General features: G+C 41.7%; 1 protein-coding gene across 1 annotated transcript in view; it reads right to left on the bottom strand.

Annotated features, from left to right (window-relative positions):
* The window catches only part of xirp2b (xin actin binding repeat containing 2b), a 110,752-nt gene that overhangs the window by 63,508 nt on the left and 20,272 nt on the right, over positions 1 to 26,972 (bottom strand). The window contains exon 3 of the mRNA XM_072579511.1: positions 4,711 to 4,861. Within this exon, the coding sequence (XP_072435612.1) occupies positions 4,711 to 4,861 (151 nt within the window). The remainder of the gene's footprint in view (positions 1 to 4,710; positions 4,862 to 26,972) is intronic.

Raw genomic sequence — 26,972 nt, 5'->3', positions numbered from 1 at the left:
TTAGTAGCAAGAGGTCTATTTGTATGCATTTACATCGCATTTCTACTTATTCTTGCCTTATTTATATGTAATTTGCCATTCCCCATGCAGCAGGAAAATGAAACCAATCATCAGGCTATCAATAGTCTGTTCAACAATGATCATTGTGGATGCATGGACAACATTGCAGTCTTGTTCAGTATCAGTCTAAAGGTTATTCACTGGGGTCATTAGCCATTGTCTACTTGGCGTATCCCTCATCACCTATGCACCAGCCTTGGAGATTGTACAGGAGTGTTAACATTCACTGAATGTAACCATCAATGACAGTTCTCTCAATATGGGTGCATCTGAAAGAATTGCTGACTCTGATCACATAAGAGCAGGACATTGAGTAAGTGAAACCCATTCTTGTGCAGGAATCTGGCTGGACAATGCCAGGTAGTCTGGGCACCATATGCAACTATTCGATGGCAGAGATACTGAGGGATCCAATGATGAATGAAGAAGAAGCCAGCGAGGTACTGAGCTGAAGCAGAAAGAGCCAAAGGAATCTGATAGCAGCTAGATTTTGGGCAAATGACTTTGTATAAACATATGTGTGCAATCATAAGCCAATCATAATGCAGAGATGTTCATGCTCTCTAGGAAATACTTGTTTTACATCTTTAAAACATTTACCATTAATCATAAGTTAATTTGTTCCTGTTGCCTCAATCACCTCCTGTTCAGCAACCTGGCTATGGCAGGTGGTGACATTTGAATTCAACAAAGAAGTTGGCAATTAAAAGTTGGACTAATGACCAGATTATCTTTTTTTTTAAAATCTGGTTCATTAATGTCCTTTAGACTAGGAAATCTGTCACCTTTACCCGATCTGACGACGTGTGATTCCAGACCCACAACAATATCACTGACTCTTAATTGCCCTCTAAAATGGCTTAGCAAGCCACTCAGTTTAATACAATTATGAGAAAATCTCAAAAAAGGGAATTAAATCAAACCACCCATCTAGCACAGACCTAGGCACTAGAAACAACAATGGCAAACTTAGCCCTGTCAACACATCAAAGTTGTACCGACAAACAGCTGGGAGCTCAGGCCAAAATTCAGAGTAGTCTACATTCTCGTCAAATAATAGCCTGACTTTATTATACTCACTAAATCATGTTTTATCAACAACATCCTGGGTATCAGCACCCCTGGGTATGTCTAAGGCCACCAGGAAGACAGACTCACCAGGAGCAGCAGCACAGTGGTATTAGGTCAGAAGAGGTTGTGCTGAAATTCATTGATTAGGTCAAACCCAGACAAGTAAACCTCCTTCTGAGAACCACCCAGCACCTCACTTCACTGATGAATTAGTACTCTGCCATGTTAAACATTTAGAGAAAACAATGAGGATGGCAAGGGCACAGAATGTACTCTGACTGGGGAACATCAATGCCCACCACCTAGAGTGGCATAATAGTATCAATACTGACTGACCTGGCCAAGTTGTAATGGATTTGGAAGCTAGTGGATTTGGTGGTAGCAAGTGAACAAAGATGAAAAAATTAAACTTGACTTTGTTTGTACAGTATCAGCCAGAGAGACCACAGCTCAATTTTTATGGAGGTGAAGTACCATAATTGCATTATGGATACCCTCCATTGCACTGTGTGCACTATCACTGTGCTGAAATAGATCTAGTAACTCAAGTAGTTTATTGCAGAGTACTGAGAGAGCTGCTTTTGGTTGCTGCAGATCTGACTAATTTCTTACTCACTGCTGCATAAATAGTGTTCACAAAATGTATCAAGTTCATTACTGCCTCCAAACTGTCACTATAGTCTTGGACTAAAAATGGACAAACGAGCTGAACTCAAGAGGGGAGGCAAAAGCGTTTGCTTTTGACAGCATATGACTGAGTATGAAATCAAGGAATGCAAGCAAAAGTGTAGTCTATGGGACTCAGAGGAAGTCTCTCTGCTGGTTGGAGTTGGCTCTCATCGTTGGAAGTCAGTATTCTCAGCCCCATGTCATTGCTGCTAGAGTTCCTCAGGGTAACATCCAACGTGCAATAAACCCGGCTGCTTCATCAGCGACCTTCCACCCATGATAAGGTCAGAATGAGGATCTTTGCTGATGATTGCTCAATATTCAGCACCGTTTGAAACTCCTCAGACAGCGATATATCTATTTTCATATTCAGTAAGACCTAGACAACATGCAGGCTTTGGCTGATAAGTGGCAAATAACATTTGCGCCATGTAAGTAGTGAGTCAATGACCATCTAGAACAAGAGAGAATCATTCCTTGATATTTATTGGCATTCAATGGCGTTACCACTGCTGAATCCCTCATTATAAAATTCTTAAGCGTTGTTAGTGGTTAGAAATTGAACAGGACCTGCCATATAAATACTGTAGTTATGACAGTAGGTCAGAGGCTTGGATTTCTGCAGCAAGTAACTCACCTCCTGTCTCCCCAATGCCTATTTACATGTACAAGGCACAGAACAGGAGTTTGATAGAATATTTCCTGTATTTTCTTGTACGGGAATTCCAACAACATTTCAGAAACTTGACACAATCCAAGACAAAGCAGCCACTTTCATTACTACTAAATGCACAAACACTCATTCCCTCCCCAGTCACTGCCCTATATATAACTGCAATATGTACCATCTAAAAGATATATTGCAGAAATTTTCTGAAGCTTCTCTGACAGCAGCTTTCAAACCACAACCTCTGCCACCCATGAGGACATGGACAACACATTCATGAGAAGAGCATCACCTGCAAATTTCTCTCCATGGTACATACTGTCTTGACTTGGAACTACATTGATGTTCACTCATTAGTGCTGAATCAAAATTTTGGACTTCCTTTCCTAAAAGCACCAGGGTCTCTCTCTCTCAGCAGCCCAAGCACCGCAGCAGTTCAATAGGTAGATCGTCTGCTCTCTGACATTTGTGGATGGACAATAAATGGTGTCCTAGCTGAGGACCCCCACACCCCATGAAGAATATTTTAAAAATTACATGTGCTATATAACTCATACTCTATACTTTATACTCAGATAGGTCTGCCAACTCGAGAAATCATTCAACTCAAGCTAACCACCTCAGTATTAAAAATTCAACCTATTGTATCGTCCCAGGGCTTAAACAACTTGTTTTTCTTTCCTCTAAAATGTCCTTGAAACATACATCACAAGCTGATTAGACTTCTGTTTGCAGACTTAAATCAATATTTCATAAATAATTAATTACTGTTTCCAAATAATTTTATGCCCTGTACGCCAATGTTAATTATTTAATGTGTGCATAAAAAATTCACCTTTCCATTTATTTGGTTTTACAATTATTTTCATTTACACTCATCTGCCATTTTACTCCATTTATTGAGATGATGCATAGCTCTTTGATGCTTATCAAACCCATAAGCACCCATAAAAAGCCAGACAGGAGCAGCAAGAAGGCTGATGCATTTTGTTTTAGCCCGAGAGTTTCCACTAATCATCTGCTGAAGTTAAGGCCAGTGATTGAGATAAACCAATGCAAGTTCAGTGTTATTGCATTTAGCATACAAGGGACATAAACTGAGTACTTCAATCTAAAATGTCAAAAATGGAGGGAGATAAGATCTCTATTCCACACCATCCAAAGATGGTTTCTTTCAAAAGGCTAGCTCAGTACAAACATTTTGCAGCCAAAATAATTAGGTTTCTTTCTCTCTTTAGATGGTTTCTGAAAATACATTGGACTTAAAAATTGAAGCAGCACTTTATACATACGCAAGCAGAATAAATGATTTTTATTTTAGATTTGGAGGATTATGATTGGAATATAATATGAATCCTGGTGTTCTTAGTAACTACATTTGACTTGCGATTCCATTCTAGTATGCAGTTTGTTCAATAAAGTGAAGTCCTATGTCCCATAATTGGAGATCACATTAAGTATTTTCATTGTGGCTAATCATAATAATTTATTTGTCCCAATCTCTGTGTGATGGGAGAGCAAATAGGGAAAACATTGTACTTTCACTTCCTACAGAATAAAATAATGATTGGCAGGGTAGGCATTTTAAATTAACCTATCCAGTCACGTTATGACACTCCTCTGGAGCAGATGGGACTTATAACTTCTGGTCCTAAACCACCCCTGTACCAAAAGAGCCCTGACTGAAGGGCACAATATCTTTAAGATAGTGCTGTGATATGTGCCATGATACATGCTGATTTTGATATGGAGAGACAATTATGTGGACACTGGTTTGTTGTTATGTAGGCATGTATCCTATAAAGAGATCTTGATCTTCATCTTGCCATTGCAATAATTAAAAGTAAAAGTCAGGTATCTTCTGCCGTGAGGATTTACAAAATGTAAGTGAAAATTCTTATCAATTTTTCATGCTAAATAAGAAACAGCAGTTTATCTTTCTAAATCATAATGATCAGAACGTTAAACTGTCTAACCCAGTGAGAAGCTCAGGGGCAAGGCAAATTAGGGTAGAAGATAATTTGCTGGACGACTGAAGAAACAACTTTGATCCTTGGAGGAAAAAGGGGTTTAAAAGAATCACTTGAGGGAACTATGAACAACATAAATGATGAAACATGAAAAAAACCTTGTTTTCTCATGACTGGCAAGGGTTAAAGAACTGACACATGCACAGTCCGAAAATTTAGCATGCTAAAGATGATTTTGTTATAATGGGACATTTTCAGCGTTAAGGCACTTACCCTCATTGGTGTTTGTTTCCTTGCTGTCCAGGGACATTGTTTCCTCCAGTTCTCCTGTAACCTTACAATCCAGATTACTTAAAAAGCTGTCTGAAGGGTTTTGAGACTGCTGCTTTGAAGCTGAAGAGAGTGAAGGTCCACCTCTCAGTTCCTATAAAATTGTAAAGACAAAAGCTGTCACTCTAACAGCTATTTGGAAACATCTGTGGTTTTCCTCTTACACTTATCATTGAGTTTGACACCATATAGCAGCTCTCAGTAAAACCGGCAGACAGAAAAGCAGAGAGCATACCACATTTGTTTCAGAATGCAAATGTCTTACAGACAAGTTCCTTAGTACATGTTCTGCTGATCAGTTACAGGTTTTTATAAAGCAGGAAGAATGACATCATTGAATAAACAATAGGTAATGAGTGCAGTATAGAAAGCAAAAGCCATTATTTAATTTATCATTCATGGTAAGCTAATTTAATTAATTCAAAACTACAATTCTTAATTCATTGTCAGGGACTCTTTCAGAGAGTACTCTTACTGAAATCAGCTCTTCAAAAAGTGCTATTTTAAATTTTAACTTTGTGCCATGTCAGGTATAGAGCTTGCAAATAAACACAAAAGCGTGCATTGTACAGTTTGAACTGAAGTGTTGGAGCAGCCTGTTCCCAGCTGATCTATTAACTTACCCTGTTTAACCTGAAAAACCAGCACAGAGTAATTAAAGGAAAATTATGTCCAACAACATGGATTGAGTTTGTTGTGAGGGTAGATTGAGTGCAGTTGGTGTATTTTATTAGGACCCGAAATGATGTTTGATAAAGTGCCACATAACAGGCTTGTCAGCTAAGTTGAAGCCATGAGGAGAAAGCACAGTTTAACACATTCACAAAGTTGTCTGAGTTGAAAGTTGTGGTGAATGGCTGTTTCTCAGATGGAGGGAGTAGGCACACTGCTTTTCATGATCTCTTTCAATTACTTTGACTTGGGTTTACAAAGACTGATTTCAAAATTTGCTGAGGACCTAAAACTTGGAGGTATTGTGAACTGTGAAGAGGATGGTGATAGACTTCAAGAGGACAAAGATAGGTTGGTGAAATGGGCTGATGCATGGAAGATACACCTTGCTGGGAAGAACAAGGGAGAGCTGATAGGAGTATAATTCTGTTCTGGCTTGGAGAACAAAAGCAAACAAGTTATGTGGAAACTTTATGAAACTTTGGTTCAGCCTCACCTGAAATATTGTGTTTAATTCTGGCAAGATAAGAAGATTCAGCAATACTGCTGGTAAGATTTTCATGAAAAGCACGAAGGAATTCAGTTATATCAATAGATTGGAGTACTCTCGCTTTAGAGAATAGAGAATTAACAGAAGATTTCATAGGAGTGTTTAAAAATTATGGGGGGGGGGGTGTCTAGACAGAGTCAATTGGAAAAACCATTTGCATTTGGCCAAGGAAGCAGAGGACACGGTTTTAAAATGATTGGCAAAAGAACTGAAGGAAAAGTTTAAATTACTCAAGTATTTGCCTGACTGAATGGCAGAAGCAAATTTAGACATTGCGTTCAAAAGGAAATTAGAGAAGTACCTGAAAGGAGGAAAGCACTTTGAGGGTGACAGGAAGCTGGCTCATTTTTGATAGACTGTTCAGCCTCCTTCTGTGCTTTAACTATCTATGGGCTTAATTTACATTGGAGCAGGGTGCCACTTCATCAACTCACCTGAAATCAGTTAACATCAATACAGATCATGTTAGATGAACTAAATGAGTGCAAACCATGAAGACAGAATTCGATTGACGAATTCCAAAGCCCACAATGTAAAAGAAATCAAAGTGTACCTAAGATTGTGAATACAGTCAATTGTGCTTAAGCTACATATGTAATGTTTAATGTACTGTAGTTTAATATTCCATGTCAAACAATAATGCCTGTATTGCACATCAGAAGTGAAACCTTTTCTCCCTATTCTACTTGCTACGTGTTCTCTCATGGGAGTTTCCTTATTTGGAATCCCGTCTACGTTGTACAATATGAAGGTAGAAATGCAGAGTAAGCCAGTAGCAAAACTGGCCTGATGTAGGTGAAATTCTGGATCAACAACAACTTTCTGAGGATGATGATAAGGCTGATGATCAGAACATCTACTAGCAGGGTTGTCTAAGACAGCATGAAAGAGTAACAAATTGCAGAACTCAAGATGCCAGAGATAACCTCATGGTCACGCCTTGCAGGATTAATGAGCTAGGTTTGGACTTCACTTAATTGATTTGATTATGTTGCTTATCTGGTAAAACAGTCCCTGTTTAGAACATAGGATATGTAGCCCTAATTATTGTTGTAAACTTTGATGTTTTGTTTTTCTGAATAAATGTTGCATTATCCACGTGAGTGTGTGCATGATGTGTTCATGTGATCCTATATCCAAGTATCCATGCACAACCTGGTCTTTGTGACCATTAGGAAAACAGCAGTAGGTAGGGAAACCATGCATTAACATTACATAGCATTAAGATAAAATAGTTCTTAATGCATCCATCAGGATATGACATCTGAGAGATGGTTAGTGAAGTCCTTCATTATTGCCACTAGGTTGAGTGAAATCCCGAGGAATCTCCTTCTTCCATCACTGGTAAGGCATCGGTGGTTCAGACTGTGCATATATTGTTAAATTGCCTTGAAATGCTTGTTGAACCTTTGAGTGGTGTTGCTTTGTTCAGCTTTTCACAAAAACCAGTACAACAGTATGACAGAAATTGGTATCTGTCCATTGTACTCCTTCCAGCCCCTTGATAATGTGATACACAGAATGGAACCTTCCTTCCAGAGATGTGAGGAATCATCATTGATTCCATACTTTCATGCCCAATGTGCATGTAAGTGTGGAATGATATGACAGGAGGGCAGGCATATCACAATGTCTACATATTGCAGTTAGCCTCATTGAAGTACAGAATCTTGGCCACAATCGTCACCATCACATTTCAAGGATCTGTGACATCGGAGGCTATCTGCAGTCAAGGAATCAGTTGATTTTAAAAATAAGCAATACAAGGCCATTGCAACTTCTTTATCCTGGGGATATCTGCAGAGCACCTCATCTCTCATTTGGGTGCAGCTCTATCAGGACCAGCAAAAATTATATTGCAGATCATAAGACAATAAGTTATAGAAATAGAATTATGCCAATTGGTCCATTGAGTCTGCTCCACCATTCAATCATGGCTAAACAGCATACTCCTGCCTTCTCCCCACAACTCTTAATCTCTTTACTAATCAAGAACTTATCCATATCTGTCTTCAATACACTCAATGACTTGGCATCCTCAGCCCAGTGCAGTTCCACAGATTAATCAGCCTCTGGCTGTAGAAATCTCTCCACATCTCTGTTCTAAAGGCTTATCTCTTCACTCTGAGGCAGTGCCCTTGGGTTCTAGTCTCTCCCACTAGTAAAAACATCTTCTCAATGTCCAATCTATCCATGCCTCTCCGTATTCTGTAAGTTTTAATTAAATTCCTTCCCCCCCCAACACCCATCCTTGTAAAACCATCAAGTACAGAACCAGAGTCCTCAACAACTCCTCATACGGCAAGCCTTTCAACCCTGGGATCATTCCTGTGAACCTCCAAGGCAGCACAACGTTCCTTTGACAGTGTGCCCAAAACTTCTCACAATATTCCAAAAGCAGTCTGATCAGAGTCTTATACAGAGTTAGCAATTCATCTCTGCTCTTGTATTCTCGCCATCTTGAAATGAATGCTACAGGTGACATTTTGATCAACAGAAATTTAGCTATGTAGAGAGACTTGATAAGCTTGATTTGTTTTCTTTAGAGCAGAAAAGGTTGAGGTGGGACCTGATTGAGGTATGTAGCATTAGGAGGGGCAGGGGCAGGGTGAATAGGAAACAGCTGTTCCCCCTCGTCAAAGTGTCAATAATGAGGAGTCATAATTTTAAGGTGAATAGCAAGAGATTTAGAAGTGATTTACACAATCTTTTTTTCAAACAGAGAATGGTGGCAGTCTGGAATGCATTGCCTGGGAGGTCATAGAGGCAGAATATCTCACAACCTTGAATAACTATGTTGATGAATACCTGAAACATCATAGCATTCAAAGCCTTAGGCCAAGAGAGGCTAGGAATACTGCAGTGAGTAACTCACCTTCTGACTCCCCAAAGCCTGTCCACTATTTATAAGGCACAGGTCAGGAGTGTGATGGAATATTCCCCACTTGCCTGGATGGGTGCAGCTACAACAAAGCTCAAGAAGCTTCACACCATCCAGGACAAAGCTTGACTGGCAACAGATGCACAAGATGCACTCCTTCCACCACCGCCACTCAATATCAGTAGTGTATTCTATCTTAAAGATGCAGTGTAGAAATTCACCAAAGATCCTTTGACAGCACCTTCCAAATCCACAATTACGTCCATCTAGAAGAACAGGGGCAGTATATACATGGAAACATCACCTGCAATTTCCCCTCCATGCCACTCACCATCCTGACCTAGAAATATATTGTCATTCCTTAATCAGCACTAGATCAAAATCCTTGAATTCCTTCCCTAAAGGAATTGTCAGTCACCTACAGTATCTGCGGTGGTTAAAGAAGGCAGCTCATCACTACCTTCTCAAAGGCAACTAGGGATCAGCAATGATTGTTGGCTAGCCAGCAATGCCTATGTCATGAAAAAAGTGCTGGAAGGTGGGATTAGCGAAGCCGACTGTGACAATGACTAAAGGTGATGGGTTATTTATGTTTATGTAGATCTTGTGTCATCTTGTAACTTCAGTCTATTTCCTCTTTCCCGTCTCTCAAATTATGTCTAAGTGTAGGCATGACTGCAGCAGCTGGTGTGGAAGAAGCCTGCATGGAGGTTTACCCGGTTGACTTCAAGGTCTTGGGTGGTTTTCCTTGATGCCTTTGGGGAAAGAGGCCAGGACTGATTGGTCACATACAGGCTCCCCCATATCTACTTGTACTGTGGCACTCTTTGAAGTCACTTGTAGGGGGAAGTAGGTAGAGGGGCCAGGCAGCTGAAAAACCTGCCTGATGCTCCTATGTCTGTGTATGTAGTCTGACCAAGTCATGAATGGCCAAGGACAGGGGTTGAGTGGTGCCGAGTCTTTGGCAGTCCCTAAAGTGTCAGAGCCTGATGTGTTTCTTCCTCGACCAGCTGTGTGCTATCCAATTTTTGCCTCAGACTTAATTTGAGATAGAATAACACTGAGATGAAAGTATCTGAGCTGGTGAAGTGTGCAGGGGAAAGCATTGCTGGTGCATCCTCTGAGGCTTCTGTGACTTCCTACTCAGAGATATAGATGGAACTAAGGATCTCCAGCATTGACCAACCCTTTCCTGAGTTTTGCAGGATACTGCTCTTGACTGCTTAAGACAAGTGAGTGAATTAGTTTCAGAGGGGTGAAAATGTGTGCAGACTAAAAATGAAATAGTACTGGTAGTAAATGGGAAGCAGCACATCTGAATGAAGTGTACTGAGTTGGTTGTCCACTGGTGTTTATATTTCTCAGCTTGAGCAGTTTTTTTCTTTTCTGGCCAAATCCAGCAATTTCTCCTCCTAACGAGTGAAAAGCCTAATGTCCAGCACTCTTGCTACTCCATATCCCTCACTCCCAACTCCAACAGTCTTAGAACATGGACAGTACAGCACAGGAACAGACCCTTTGGCTCACCATGTCTGTGCCAACCATGATGCCATTCTAAACAAACCCCATCTGCCTGCATATGGTCTGTCTAAATATCCCTCTTAAACATTGCTGTCATATCTGCTCCTACTACCTCCCATGGCAACACATTCCAGACATCTCCCAACCTCTGTGTGAAAATCTTGCCTTGCACACCTCCTTTAAACTTCCCCCCTCTCACCTTAAACCGATGCCTCCCAGTATTTGACATTTCCATTCTGGGAAAAAGACCCCAACTATCCACCCTATCCATGCCTCTTACGATATTATATATTTCTCATTAGATCATCCTCAGCCTCTGATGCTTGAGTGAAAAGAATCCAGGTTTGTCCAAATTCTCCTTATAGCTAATACACTCCAATTCAAGCAACATTATGGTAATACCCTTTGCACCCTCTGCAAGGCTTTCTCATCTTTCCTATAGTATGGTGACTAGAACTGCACAAAATACTCCAAATGTAGCCCAATTAAAGTTTTATACAGCTGAAAAATGAGCGGCAACTTTTATACTCAATATCCCAACCAATGAAGGCAAGCACGCCATATGCCTTCTTTACCATCTTATCCACTAGCGGTGCCACTTTCAAGGAATTATGAACTTGCACCCCAAGAGCCCACTGTGAGTGAATGCTCCTATGGGCCTGCCATTTACTATATACATTCCTCTGGCACTTGACCTTCAAAAAATGCATCGGGGTAAAAACAATGACTGCAGATGCTGGAAACCAGACTCTAGATTAGAGCAGTGCTGGGAAAACACAGCAGTTCAGGCAGCATCCGAGGAGCAGTAAAATCGACGTTTCGGGCAAAAGCCCCTCATCAGGAATACAGACAGAGAGCCTGAAGGGTAGAGAGATAAGTGAGAGGAGGGTAGGGGTGGGGAGAAAGTAGCATTGAGTACAATAGGTGAGTGGGGGAGGGGATGAAGGTGATAGGTTAGGGGGGAGCATGAAGTGGATAGGTGGAAAAGAAGATAAGCAGGTAGGACAAGGCATGGGGACAGTGCTGAGCTGGAAGTTTGGAACTGGGGTGAGGTGTGGGAAGGGGAAATGAGGAAACTGTTGAAATCCACATTGATGCCCTGGGGTTAAAGTGTTCCGAGGCAGAAGATGAGGCGTTCTTCTTCCGGGCATCTGGTGGTGAGGGAGCAGCGGTGAAAGAGGCCCAGGACCTACATGTCCTCGGCAGAGTGGGAGGGGGAGTTGAAATGTTGGGCCACAGGGCAGTGTGGTTGATTGGTGCGGGTCTCCCAGAGATGTTCCCTAAAGCGCTCTGCTAGGAGGCGTCCAGTCTCCCCAATATAGAGGAGACCGCATCAGGAGCAACAGACATGATAAATGATATTGGTGGATGTGCAGGTAAAACTTTGATGGATGTGGAAGGCTCCTTTAGGGCCTTGGATGGAGGTGAGGGAGGAGGTGTGGGCGCAGGTTTTGCAATTCCTGCGGTGGCAGGGGAAGGTGCCAGGATGGGAGGGTGGGTTGTAGGGGGGCGTGGACCTGACCAGGTAGTCACGGAGGGAATGGTCTTTGCGGAAGGCGGAAAGGGGTGGGGAAGGAAATATATCCCTGGTAGTGGGGTCCGTTTGGAGGTGGCGGAAATGTCAGCGGGTGATTTGGTTTATGTGAAGGTTGGTCGGGTGGATTAAGCTCCATCTGCCATTTCTCTGCTCAAGAGGGAACCAAGCCTCTCAATCAGGTTGGCTCTCTGATGGGGAAAATTTTGGGAAACAAAAAAATGCATGCTTACTGATATTAAAACCATGCTGTTCCCAATAAGTTATTCCATAGTTCCCTTTACCTCACAAAATCTGCCCTTAAACGCTTCAAGTGCTATACTCCCATTAAGCTCATGATTAAGCTAAAGTGCAAATTACAACAGTAATCAGTGTCACTGTCATAAAAATATCTCACAGGGAACAAAATGAAGTTCCAATTACATCAAAGTCATTTCATATTAAAGAGATAAGACCACATGTAACAACAGATTTCACCTGCACTGCACCTGGAATTAAATAGTCCAGGCCAATTAATAATTCAGTAAGTCAATTGCTTGTCCTAAACACCAATCAAACAAGTTTCATTATAAAAAGAAACAATAGCTTCTTTTTTTTTTCAAACTTCTTCCCTACTCCAATTAGTTGCGCTTCCATTAAAATTTTGTTTGCAAATGAGGAAAAGGTGACATTTTTTTGTCACTAAATCATGTATTGAGCATCCCTTTTCAATAGGTTGCTCCTGTGATACCACTTACTGGTAGCATCTTGGAGCAGCTCAGATTTCAGACCATTCCAAGTATTCTGATACTGCCTGATCCTGGCTACCATTCCACTGCATCGGGATAGTAGTAAGGGGGACCCAAAAGGGAGGTTCAACGTGGATGAGAAAATAAATTATAAGTAATTTTGCTGACATTTGGTTGAGCATCATCACATGAATAAATGAAACAGAAGAAATATTCTTCTTTCTGTCATTGTTCAAGACTAAATTTGTTCAACTTCAATTGCTTGAACATTTGTAACAAAAATGAAAAAGTTTCATTTTCCTGGACTTCACATTTTTGCTTCTGTTTTTTGAGTTTACAGAGACATAACTATAATCAGAAACAAAGCTTGGTTTTCTTTTCATGATTGCAACAATGTTTCTAAACACAACCACTGAAAGAACTTTCGAAATAAGGAAATTATGAAAACTCTTCGTACATGTGCAGTGACAAATTAAGGTAATGCGAAACTTGCACAGGATGCAGCACAAGTCCAGTATGAGACCCCACATTAATACTGGAGGTTTAGCATTGGTGTGAAGTATAAAGTATGCCCTCAAATGCTTTGCTCAACATTACATAACCTTCTCTCTGACTGACACACTCTAAATTCTTCCTGTAACACAGGCTTCTGCATCAGATTTTGTCACTCCAAATCTAAATATTCTCTACATTTTAGGCCAGGCAATAGAAGTGGCAACGCTCATCTGCTGAATGTCAGCACCTTTCATGGAGCTAAACATCCGTCTATCATCAGATCAAATCATTTCCCAATGGGATATATTCTGTGGCTGGCTCCTGGTTCCAACCATTAAGTTTACCAGGGTGTAAATTTTGCCACAGAACCTGCAATAACATACAGTGCAACTGAAAAGCCAAGAGGAATTTCACTGTGTCTTTGGCTGCCTCCATTGTCTGGGGCCAGCAGGAGCAAGGTAACTTGTACTCAGCAGAGGAGCCAAATAATGAAGTTTTAAATTACCTATCATAAGGTTGCCAACTACGTACTTGGTTCTTAAATTACCAATATAATGGAATATGCATTGCCATAAATGAGCTTCAATTTTAGCATCAACACTCTCAGGTCATTTGTTTAAAATTATACCCTTCAGTGGCAGTCATTGGCAACCTCAGCCACTAAGGTATCAAGTCATCAAGTCAATGCCAAAACATTTGCAGAGTGCAGCAAATGTCATGTGATCAAATCTTTGAGAATAGGAATAGATTTAGCAACACTACTTCACAATGATGCTAAAGTTATGGCATGACATACACTTAGAGGTGCCTGCAATGAGTGATCATATAGTTTTAGATCTAATAGATATGTTACATCTAAATACCATATGCTTTTGTACAATTGGTCTCCCTAGAGTCAACTTGCCAGCAGCAAAGGCCCTTAATGTTCAATTAACAGCCAATTAATTTACCACAAGTCTGATTACTTGCCTTCCAGGCAGATGAAAGATGTAGCTAGTTTTCCAATTGGGAAATGAGGGAAGCCTACTATGTTTTGAGGGAGCACATTTATCACAAATTTCAGCCAATCAGGCCCAGGGATGGGCAGTGGTGAGAAAGCCAAACCATTGCCCTTGCCTCTGATCCCCCTCTTCCTGAGACCCCCAATTGGCAAGACTCTAAAAATTACAATTACCTTCTCACCTTTGTCACCACCAGTGACAATAGCGGGTGAGGCAATAATTCAACATTAAGGCTTGTGATTTACCAAGAAGCTCGAATAAAGCAGATTGGAGCTCAATCTGCCAGGTTTTCTTGTCGGTTGGGAAAAGAAGTCAATCATTACTGAACATACCCACCCTAAAAGTAAGCGACAAAGTAGAAAATCTCGGTCCAAAGTTTAACTATACATGAAATAAACTATTAATTGTCGACAAAACCATTTCATCAATTTCGACAAGATGTAAATACAGGGCCTGAAATGAAATTCAAATATATTGGACCAATAATCTGTGGATGGTCAGGAAGGAGAGATCAGATTCAGAGTATAACACAGTCTGAGTGAATACATAGTTCAGGGAGTTTACAGGCAGTGTGGGAATTCAGTGCAGAAGGAAAGAGGTGGTTCATAGTTTGTAAAGTCTTTTTAACAGGATAATTTAAAGCCCAGGATCAGGGGCTCAGCACAAGAGGAGTTAAATCAGAGGAAAGCTAAATTCATTGATTGGTAATAGCTGAAACAAAAACAGAAATTACTGGAGAAATTCACCAGATCTGGCAGCATCTGTGGAAAGAAACCAGAGTTAATGTTTCAAGTCCAGTGACCCTTCTTCAGAACTTTCTGAGGAAGGATCACTAGACCCCAAAACATTAACTCTTAGTTCTCTCCATATTCGCAACCAAACCTACTGAGTTTCTCCAGCAATATCTGTTTTGTTTCAGATTTCCAGCATCCACAGTGTTTTGTTTTTTCTTTCAGTTGGTAATAGCTATGAATTTGACTGTCCATTGTAGGTTACTTTCAGACCGAAGTTAACTAAAGGAAATATTTACAGATTACAAACTAAAAGACCAACCCTCCAAATAGAATCCCACCCAGAACATTCCCCCCCATCTTATTTCTGTTGACCCTACATTTTCCATGGATAATCCAGCTCACTACATATCCCTAGACACCATAGGCAATTTAGCGTAGACTCTACACTGATGACTGCATCGTTGATGACTCCCACGAGGAGGTTGAGCAGTTCATCAACTTGACCAACGCATTCCACCCTGACCTTAAACTCACCTGGACCATCTCAGACACCTCCCTCCCCTTCCCAGACCTCTCTGTCTCCATCCACACGGACTGACTCAACACTGACATTTTTTACAAACCCAACTCCCACAGCTACCTGGATTACACCTCCTCCCACCCTACCTCCTGCAAAAATGCTATTCCATATTCCCAATTCCTCCGCCTCCACTGTATCTGCTCCCAGGAGGACCGGTTCCACCACAGAACACACCAGATGACCTCCTTCTTTCAAGATGGTAATTTACCATCTCACGCGGTTGAAGATGCCCTCCAACACATCTCATCCATGTCCTGCACCTCCACCCTCAAACCCCACCCCACCAACTGCAACAAGGACAGAACCCCCCGGTCCTCACATTCCACCAGACCAACCTCTGCATAAACCGCATCATCCACTGACATTTCCGCCACCTACAAATGGACCCCACCACCAGGGATGTATTTCCCTACCCAACCTTAACCCAACCCCATCCACTTTCCACAAAGACCGTTCCTTCTGTGACTACCTGGTCAGGTCCATGCCCCCCAACAACCCACCCTCCCTTCCTGGCACCCTCCCCTGCCAGGAATTGCAAAATCTGCACCCACACCTCCCCCCTCACCTCCATCCAAAGCCCCAAAGGAGCCTTCCACATCTATCAAAGTTTCACCTGCACTTCCACAAATGTCATTTATTGTATCCATTGCTCCCAATGTGGTCTCCTCTACATTGGGGAGACTGGACACTTTCTCGCAGACCGCTTTAGGGAACATCTCCGGGACAACTGCACCAATCAACCCCACCACCCCATGGCTGAACATTTCAACTGCACCTCCTGCTCTGCTGAGGACATGCAGGTCCTGGGCCTCCTCCATCACCATTCCCTCACTGCCCGACGCATGGAGGAAGAACGCTTCATCTTCCGTCTCGGAACGCGTCAACCCCAGGGCATCAATGTGGACTTCACCAATTTCCTCATTTCCCCTCCCCCCTTACCACAGTTCCAACCTTCCAGCTTAGCACCATCCTCATGACCTGTCCTACCTGATAATCTTCCTTCCTACCTATCCGCTCCACCCTCCTCTCCGACCTATCACCTTTATCACCACCTCTATCCACTCATTGCACTCTTGGCTACTTTCTCCACACACCACCCCCCCCCCCCCCCCCCCGCCCCCCCCACCAATTTATCTCTCCATCTCGGAGGCTCCCTGCCTCATTCCTGATGAAGTGTTCCTGCCCAAAACGTCAATTTTCCTGCTCTTCAGGTGCTGCCTGACCTGCTGTGCTTTTCCAGTACCACTATAATCTTGATGGCAATTTAGCATAATCAATCCACCTAACCTCTCTTGCAGGTTTTTGAAATGCCTTGCCAAAGAGATCTCTGGAGGTGGAGTCCTTGTGTATATTCAAGACTTAGATAGGTAAATTCTTGGACAGTAGGGAAATCACAAGTTTTGGGAAAGAGGCAGAAAAGTGGATATGAAGAATCTGAGATCAGCCATCATCCTATTAAATAGTGGAGCATGACTGCCATGGTTTCCAGTTTTTCTGTTTTGCTGTAGACTTAATAGAGCTCAATATCCATGAGTATAGGGTGCACAACCTCACCATTTCCTTCAATAAGATGCACAATAACATGCCAGTAGTCCATACTTACCTTCAAGTTAGCACATAAATTTGGATCACAATGTTTACATGAAAAAAACGATTCTGGGTAATCCAAGATGGAGGACGGGAAAAATTTCTGGCTGTAACAGCTGCTCCTTTATTGAGGAATTTTAGGTGTTGGATGTGATTACCTCGAATCCCAGGAGTAGCAATTACTGTTTTATATGCTGTTGCATTGTTTTGGAACTTTGGAAAAAAAAGTCAAAACAACAGCAGTTTTAAAAGGGAGAAGACAGACAAAAGAAGCACATGGGAGGTCAGTGCAGGAGAAAGAGAGAAAGAAATCCACACTGCTAACTGACAAAGCAGTGAACCTGCACTGTTACTGTCTTTGCTGTTTGAATTCATGTATCGCTGGACATCGGAGTGCATCAGGGAAAATTAACAAATAGTGAAATTCACAACTGATCTTGGAGGAACTGTTTGGGCGAAGTTCACAGCACAGAAACTGATAAGTGAATTGTTTTAAGTGGGACCTACAGAAAGTCTGCAGTAGTGAATAGAATGGATTCTTTCTTGATTATATGTTTTGAGATATGTCTCTTGATTAAACTTAAAATATGTGCCATAACTATTAATTTAACCTGGGGCAGTGTTTTGTAGAGGAATAAGACGGTGTTATTTTCTGGGTCTGTCGATCGTGAAGGAGCAAAAATGGCCTTTAGGAGAGTGATATGCGTTTCTTGTCAGATGTGGGAGTTTAAAGAGAGTTTTAGGGGTTACTGCGGATTATGTCTGCAACAAATACTGTTGGATGCGAATCTTAGCAGATCGAATGGATTGGTTGGAGAGACAGTTAGAAGCAATGAGGAATTTGTAATAGCAACAGAATGTGATGGATAGCAGTTATAGTAAGGGGGGAAAGTCTCAGATACAGTCAAATAGATGGGTTAACTCCAGGAAAGGTAAGAGAGGTAGGCAGCTAGAGCAGGAGGCTTCTGTGGCTATACCCATTTCAAACAAGTATGCTGTTTTGGAAAATGTCAGGGGAGATGGATTCTCAGGGGAATGTAGCATGAACAGGTACGTTTCTCGTACTGAAATAGGCTCTAATGCAACGAGGGGTACGTCGGGTTCCAAGAGATCAATTCTGATAGAGGACTGTCTAGTCTGAGGTACAGACAGATGTTTTTGTGGCCAGCAGCGAAAAATCAGAATGGTGTGTTGCTTCCCTGGTGCCAGGATCAAGGATGTCTCAGAGAGGGTGCAGGGAAAAGATTGACATTCTAACAGGAGATTACAGAGAGGCAGGAATTTAAAAAGGAGGTCCTCGAGAGTAGTAATATCTGGATTACTCCCGGTGCTACGAGCTAGTGAGGTCAGGAATAGGAAGATAGAGCAGATGAATACATGGCTGAGGAACTGGTGTATGGAAGAAGGATTCACATTTTTGGACTATTGGAATCTCTTTTGGGGTAGAAGTGACCTGTACAAGAAGGACGGTTTGCACCTAAATTAGAAGGGGACTAATATACTGGGAGGGAAATTTGCTAGAACTGCTTGGGAGGATTTAAACTAGTAAGGTGGGGGGGGGTGGGACCCAGAGAGATAGTGAGGAAAGAAATCAATCTGAGATGGGTACAGAAGTGAGTCAAATGGTCAGAACAGGCAGGGACAAGGTACGACTAATAAGTTAAACTGCATTTATTTCAATGCAAGGGACCTAACAGGGAAGGCAGATGAACTCAGGGCATGGTTAGGAACATGGGACTGGGATAGCATAGCAATGACAGAAACATGGTTCAAGGATGGGCAGGACAGGCAGCTTAATGTTGCAGGATACAAATGCAATAGGAAGGATAGAAAGGGAGGCAAGAGAGGAGGGGGAGAGGCATATTTGATTAGGGATAGCATTACAGCTGTGCTGAGGGAGGATATTCCTGGAAATACGTCCAGGGAAGTTATTTGGGCGGAACTGAGAAATAAGAAAGGGGTGATCGGCTTATTGGGAATGTATTATAGGCCCCTTAATAGTCAGAGGGAAATTGAGAAACAAACTTGTAAGAATAATAGAGTGGTTTTGGTAGGGGATTTTAACTTTCTGAACATAGACTGGGACTGCCATAGTGTTAGGGGTTTAGATGGAGAGGAATTTGTTAAGTGTGCAGAAGAAAACTTTCTGATTCAGTATGTGGATGTACCTACTAGAGAAGGTGCAATACTCGACCTACTCTTGGGAAATAAGGCAGGGCAGGTGACTGGGGTGTCAGTGGGGGAGCACTTCGGGACCGGCGATCATAATTCTATTAGATTTAAAACAGTAATGAAAAAGAATAGACCAGATCTAAAAGTTGAAGTTCTAAATTGGAAAAAGGCAAACTTTGATGGTATTAGGCAAGAACTTTCGAAAGCTGATTGGAGGCAGATGTTCAGAGGTAAAAGGACGGATGGAAAATGGGAAGCCTTCAGAAATGAGATAACGAGAATCCAGAGAAAGTATATTCCTGTCAGGGTGAAAGGAAAGGCTGGTAGGTATAGGGAATGCTGGCTGACTAAAGAAATTGAGGTTTGGTTAAGAAAAAGAAGGAAGCATATGTAATGTATAGACAGGATAGATCGAGTGAATCCTTAGAAGAGTATAAAGGCAGTAGGAGCATACTTAAGAGGGAAATCAGGAGGGCAAAAAGGGGACATGAGATAGCTTTGGCAAATAGAATTAAGGAGGATCCAAAGAGTTTTTACAAATACATTAAGACAAAAGAGTAACAAGGCAAAGAATAGGGCCCCTCAAAGATCAGCAAGGCGGCCTTTGTGTGGAGCCGCAGGAGATGGGGCAGATACTAAATGAGTAATTTGCATCAGTACTTACTGTGTCAAAGGATATGGTAAATATAGAAAGTAGCGAAATAGATGGTGACACCTTGAAAAATGTCCATATTACAGAGGAGGAAGTGTTGGATGTCTTGAAACGCATAAAGGTGGATAAATCCCCAGGACCTGATCAGGTGTACCCGCGATCTCTGAAGGAAGCTAGACAAGTGATTGCTGGGCCTCTTGTTGAGATATTTGTATCATCGATAGTCACAGGTGAGGTGCTGGAAGACTGGAGGTTGGCAAACGTGGTGCCACTGTTTAATAAAGGTGGTAATTCAAGCCAGAGAACTATAGACCAGTGAGCCTGACGTCAGTGGTGGGCAAGTTGTTGGAGGGAATCCTGAGGGACTGGATGTACATGTATGTGGAAAGGCAAGGACTGATTAGGGATAGTCAACATGGCTTTGTGCGTGGGAAATCATGTCTCACAAATTTGATTGAGTTTTTTGAAGAAGTAACAAAGGATTGATGAGGGCAGAAGAGTAGATGTGATCTATATGGACTTCAGTAAGGTGTTCGACAAGGTTCCCCATGGGAGACTGGTTAGCAAGGTTAGATCTCATGGAATTCAGGGAGAACTAGCCATTTAGATACAGAACTGATTAAAGGGTAGAAGTAGTCGTGGAGGGTTGTTTTTCAGACTGGAGGTCTGTGACCAGTGGAGTGCCACAAGGATCGGTGCTGGGTCCTCTACTTTTTGTCATTTATATAAACGATTTGGATGCGAGCATAAGAGGTACAGTTAGTAAGTTTGCAGATGACACCAAAATTGGAGGTGTAGTGGACAGCAAAGAAGGTTACCTCAGATTACAACAGGATCTTGATCAGCTGGGCCAATGGGCTGAGAAGTGGCAGATGGAGTTTACTTCAGATAAATGTGTGGTGCTGCATTTTGGGAAAGCAAATCTTAGCAGGACTTATACACTTAATGGTAAGGTCCTAGGGAGTGTTGCTGAACAAAGAGACCTTGGAGTGCAGGCTCATAGCTCCTTGAAAGTGGAGTAACAGGTAGATAGGATAGTGAAGGCGGCATTTGGTATGCTTTTTGTCATTGGTCAGAGTATTGAGTACAGGAGTTGGGAGGTCATGTTGCGGCTGTGCAGGACATTGGTTAGGCCGCTGTTGGAATATTGCATGCAATTCTGGTCTCCTTCCTATCGGAAAGATGGTTGTGAAACTAGAAAGGGTTCAGAAAAGATTTACAAGGATATTGCCAAGGTTGGAGGATTTGACCTATGGGGAGTGGCTGAACAGGCTGGGGTTTTCTCCCTGAAGCATCAGAGGCTGAGGGGTGGCCCTATAGAGGTTTGCAAAATTTTGAGGGACATGGATAGGATAAATAGACAAAGTCTTTTCCCTGAGGTCAGGGAGTCCAGAACTAGAGGGCATAGGTTTAGGGTGAGAGGGGAAAGATATAAAAGGGACCTATGGGGCAACTATTGCACACAGTATGTGTATGGAATGAGCTGCCAGAGGAAGTGGTGGAGACTGGTACAATTGCAACATTTAAAAGGCACTTGGATGGGTATATGAATAGGAAGGGTTTGGAGGGATATGGGCCGGGTGCTGGCAAGTGGGACTAGATTGGGTTGGCATATCTGGTCGGCATGGACGGGTTGGACTGAAGGGTCTGTTTCCATGCTGTACATCTCTATGACTCTATTCTATGATATCGAGCATTAATGCAACTACAAAATCCAGTAATATGAGAAAATACAAAATGGCCACACCCACATAGTAACAGATTCCCAGTCGTCAGAGGGCAGCAATATACAATGATGCAGATCTGATTATTTCAGTACTTAATTTTCCTGGTTTCTTTTTCCCACTTTACTTGCCTATATTGCATTTTTGTCATTATTACAAGTTATATTTTCTTCCCCTATTTGCACCCTTTCTGGTAAAGGCTCGACTTCATTTTAGGGCGGCACAGTGGTTAGCACTGCTGCCTCACAGCGCCAGAGATCCGGGTTCAATTCCTGCCTCAGGCGACTGACTTTGTGGAGTTTGCACATTCTCCCCGTGTCTACGTGGGTTTCCCCCGGGTGCTCCGGTTTCCTCCCACAGCCCAAAGATGTGCAGGTCAGGTGAATTGGCCATGCTAAATTGCCTGTAGTGTTAGGTAAGGGGTAAATGTAGAGGTATGGGTGGGTTGTGCTTCGGCGGGGCGGTGTGGTCTTGTTGGGCCGAAGGGCCTGTTTCCACACTGTAAGTAATCTAATCAGTCAGACCTTATTTACATTTAGTGGATAAGAAGCCTATGCATTTCCAACAGCTCATTGGGTGCAAGCAGATACATGGATGTTGGCAACCTATCTGAGGAGATATACCAATAAGTTGGAAAGCAGAATATGAAACCTTTCGCAGGAGTGGAAAAAGTAGCTGGGTAAAAATATTGTATTGCTGGGCGGAATAAAATCTTTTATTCATCTGGAAGACAGATATATCAAAAGGCATGCTGTTTGTTGAAATGACCTCCAGCCTTTGACAAATGCTGGTTAGGATGCATTCATTGTTTGGTGAGTTACTCAGCCAAATAGCATCAGCGCCGTATATGTGCCATAGGATCCTAATGTTCAAACAATAACGTGACACCCATCTGTTTTCACTGACACCCTTAGCCACTCGTTTCAAGGCCTGGGCCTAAATAGGAGCAGTTGTGAAGAGACAAGGTGTTTATTTTGTAATTATCATCCTAACTGCGCAAAATTAGGGAGATGAAGCACAAAACACCCCCAGTAGGTCCTAAATAAAAAGTGAAAACACTGTGGATGCCGTAAATCAGAAGTAAAAATGGACGTTGCTGGAAAAGCTCAGCAAGTCTGGCAGCATCTGTGAAGATAAATCAGAGTTATATATCGACCTTAGGACCTACTGGGAAGATAAATCAGAGTTAACATTTCAAATCCGGTGAGAAAGGGTCACCAGACCAGAAATGTTAACTCTGATTTATCTGCCCAGAACATCCTAAGGTCAATAAATAATTATTACAGGGAGAAGGAGAAATATAATTTGAACACAATTGTGCAAAGCGATTTTTCAACACAATTAAAGTTTTATAGCTTTTTTTGAAATTTTAAGTCCAAATTAAAATAACATTGAAATCTAGCAGCCCTCTGAGAATAATCATTTGGTCTAGGGCCATAAATGTTCCACAACAGTATGCCCAGGTTTTCTATTTCTACATGAAAATAATATATTGCTGCCTTGTGCTCCCTACTGGTCCAAAGTGATGTAATGATTTATAAATGTGTTGACCTTGGAGAGTTTATGAAATCATGACCCAGTTTAAAATTATTCTTGTTAGACTCTTTTTAAAAAACCTTACAAACACAAGCATAGTCCTTCGAAACGCACGCTTTATGTTAAAAGTTACTAATTGATATTCAGATGTGTTTTAAAGAATGCATTTTTTTCACTGTATTAACATATAACATTAAGTTCATTGAGGATTTATTGCTTGAAGTTTCCTTTGCAAGTTTCATTGTTCTTCCATTTCAGTGTTTCTGTTTAGCTCTGTTGCATTGCTCATTGTTTAAATTCATATGTAACACATGACTACTTGAAATTTATTTATCAGTATATTTCAGAGAAAAATCTAAAATATCATGCTTCATCAGAAGAGCAAGGCACAGATGTCTTCCCTTAGTGAAATTTTAAATAGAGTGATCTGGTCTCAATTATTTTTGTTTTGGTTACAACTCTGTGCAAATGAGAAAAACACAGGATGGATTTTATTAGTGGTGTAGCGCTCCCAACCCCAGAACTAGAAATGCATGCAACTTTCCCTCTCTTACGTTGTCCCATTTCCGAAATGATTACAATTAAAATTTAAAGTCGAAAGTGTGTGTGGGAGACGCATGAACACACAGCTGGAAAAGCTTGTCAGTAGTGAAACCTGCCATTGGCTGACAATGCTGCAGTTACTCGTAGGCTATAATACAGCCTCCTGGTTAAACAATGAGGCTCTGCAGTCACAATTTTCCTGTCCAACTCCATTGCCATTAACATAAGAACACAAAGATAACATGGGTGTTCTTTTAATTAAAATGGTCTGGATGATCTCAAAGCTTTGTAAGGACTATGTTTGCCAACATCCTAAAATGGACACACATTTGGGCAGTACTGACTCCACCCCTTAAACCCATCAACTTTCTTCCTTTCATGGACATTTCTCATTGTACCCAGAAGGTTAGGCCCCTCCTACTCCCATATTCCCAAGGCCATCCTCTGTCCTCTCTTGGAGTCCTCATCCACTCTTCTATGCTCCTAACAGCACTCTGCAACCTCTCCTCCACCCCCACTCCACAACTCCCTTAACCACTAATTAAACCTTGCCAGTCCAAAAAGTCCACGAATACTGCCAACCTCACGTTCTCTCCTTTGTAGCATAGCAAGGAAAACCTTTGCCCTCAAGCACAACTTCAGAAAGCTGCCTGATGCGTGTCACCTTCAAATGAGCATGAACCAGATGAACAAAGAATTTCATGCACTGCTGACTTTATCTTTTAAGATAGGACAGAAATCTTTTAAAAAGTTTTTTGTAAAAGAGTAATGATAGTATGCAAAAACATTGTAAGTATGAACTCTCCATGGAATGCTGCAAATGAGTTTCTCTCTGCAGCATAACACACTGTGTTCTTATAGAGCTCTTGATGGTTCCATGAGATCTTCAGTGAGATACCCCCAACTCTGTACCTCTGTAAACCTATGCAGGTTTGGACTATTGCTAAACAGTACTTCCAGAACTTTCTTCAAGAACGGTACTTTGGATGTAAAATCTAGTTGCAGGATTATCTCCATCACTCCATGGGCTGATTCACAGCACAGCCACTTAATGACCATGAGGTTATTTATTGTCTTGAGAAAGGACTTCTCTCCTTATCTGGAAAGAGAGGCTTGTCTGACAATTAAATGATCCATCTTAAAACCAGTTCCAAAGAAAGCATGTTGTTATGGAGCTCAGACATTAAACAAAATCTGAGATCTCATCAAATCCAGCCTAGTAGGCCACAGCAAGACGACATGGGTGGTTAAGATGGATTGGGGGGGGGGGTGAAAAAATGTGTATGAAAAGATCTTGGTGTGGACCTTATCACAAGAAAAATCCTAGTTCTTAAATGGTCATTAATTGGCCACCTAAGTATCTCAAATGGCCCAATATTGGAAGGGTTTCTTGACACCACTCTGCTTGTTGGTGACATTGCAGCAAGTGAGGGAGTGGGTAGATGCTGGGAGTAACACCATGGTATCCGAGGTTGCAGCCCTCACAATTATTATTCTCCTCCTAGGGACATAAAGTATCGCGTCTCTTCTGTCACATCCAATTTTTTAAAAAGTCATTCACAGGATGAGCGTGTCACTGGCATGGCCAACATTTATTGTCAACCCCTAATTGCCCAGAGGGCAGTTAAAAGTCAATAACATTGCTGTGAGTCTGGAGTCACATGCAGCCAGGTAAGGATAGCAGTCCAAGGACATTAGTGATCCAGATGGGTTTTTCCCAACAATCCACAATTAGCATTAGACTTTGAATTCCAGATTTGTATTGAACTCAAATTCTACCATCTGCCATGGCAGGATTTAAACCCGGCTCCACAAACATTACCGGGGTCTCTGGATTAATAGTCCAGTGATAATACCACTGCACAATTGCCTCCCCTGTGCAAAGAGCACAAACTGTATAGCATTAAACAATAAAAGGTAAACAAGAAATATTGTAATTCCAAAATACAATTAATAAAGGTTGGAAATAATGTGTAGTCAACATTTGAAATGCCAATGAAACTGTTGCGTACTTACAGTTTGTTCTGTTCTTATTTCCCAATTACAAGAATGCAAGCATGAGTGGTTTACAACCATGGTTGAGATGAAAGCATTTAAATTCCTCAAGGCTATGTCTACTTAGTTATACTATTATACCTGGACAATTTTAAGAAGATTGATTAGATTTTGTGGGCAGCACGGTGGCACAGTGGTTAGCACTGCTGCCTCACAGCGCCAGAGACCCAGGTTCAATTCCCGCCTCAGGCGACTGACTGTGTGGAGGTTGCACGTTCTCCCCGTGTCTGCGTGGGTTTCCTCTGGGTGCTCCGGTTTCCTCCCACACTCCAAAGATGTGCAGGTCAGGTGAATTGGCCATGCTAAATTGCCCATAGTGTTAGGTAAGGGGTAGATATAGATATAGATGTAGGGGTATGGGTGGGTTACGCTTCGGCGGGGCAGTGTGGACTTGTTGGGCCGAAGGGCCTGTTTCCACACTGTAAGTAATCTAATCTAATCTAATTACATTACAGTGTGGAAACAGGCCCTTCAGCCCAACAAGTCCACACCAACCCGCCGAAGCATAACCCACCCATACCCCTACATTTACCCCTTATCTAACACTACAGGCAATTCACCTGGCCTGCACAACTTTGGACTGTGGGAGAAAACCCACGCAGGGAGAATGTGCAAACTCCACAAAGTCAGTCGCCTGAGGCGGGGAATTGAACCTGGCACTGTGAGGCAGCAGTGCTAACCACTGTGCCACCGTGCTGCCCACAAAGGTTCATTGTACTTTAGTTAATTTGCGAATCTTCTTGATGCAGCCATTATGACACGACGTTGTTCATGATGATGAAATTCAGCAAAAAATATACTTATTTTAAATCAACAATTTAATACATAATTTAGCAGCATAATAAGAAAACAACCATATTTTACAGTATTTACAAACTGTAGTCGTCTCTTAAGATTACATTAAAGCCTAAGTGTTTTTGTGAAATGGGTGTAACTACACTGCATTTTTTAAATGAATTGTTACCATTCTTTAAATAACTAAAACAAATGCAACTTGTCAATAAAACTAACAATGTAAAGAAATCAATAATTTTTTATTGGAACATACATGTTTATGGATATTTAACATGAAAGAACATCAATATTGGCACCAACGAAGAATTCTATAATTTTTTTTCAATTGGCTGATTAAACTCAATTACTGTCTAAATGACAGAATTTTTGAGTGTTTTAATATTTTATGGAAAATCCATAATAAATATTGGCCAATGTCTTGTATTTTAATTGGACTCTAAAGTCA

Source organism: Chiloscyllium punctatum, chromosome 10 (assembly GCF_047496795.1).
Source record: "Chiloscyllium punctatum isolate Juve2018m chromosome 10, sChiPun1.3, whole genome shotgun sequence".
Classification (NCBI taxonomy): Eukaryota; Metazoa; Chordata; class Chondrichthyes; order Orectolobiformes; family Hemiscylliidae; genus Chiloscyllium; species Chiloscyllium punctatum.
This window is presented reverse-complemented; position numbering and strand designations above follow the sequence as displayed.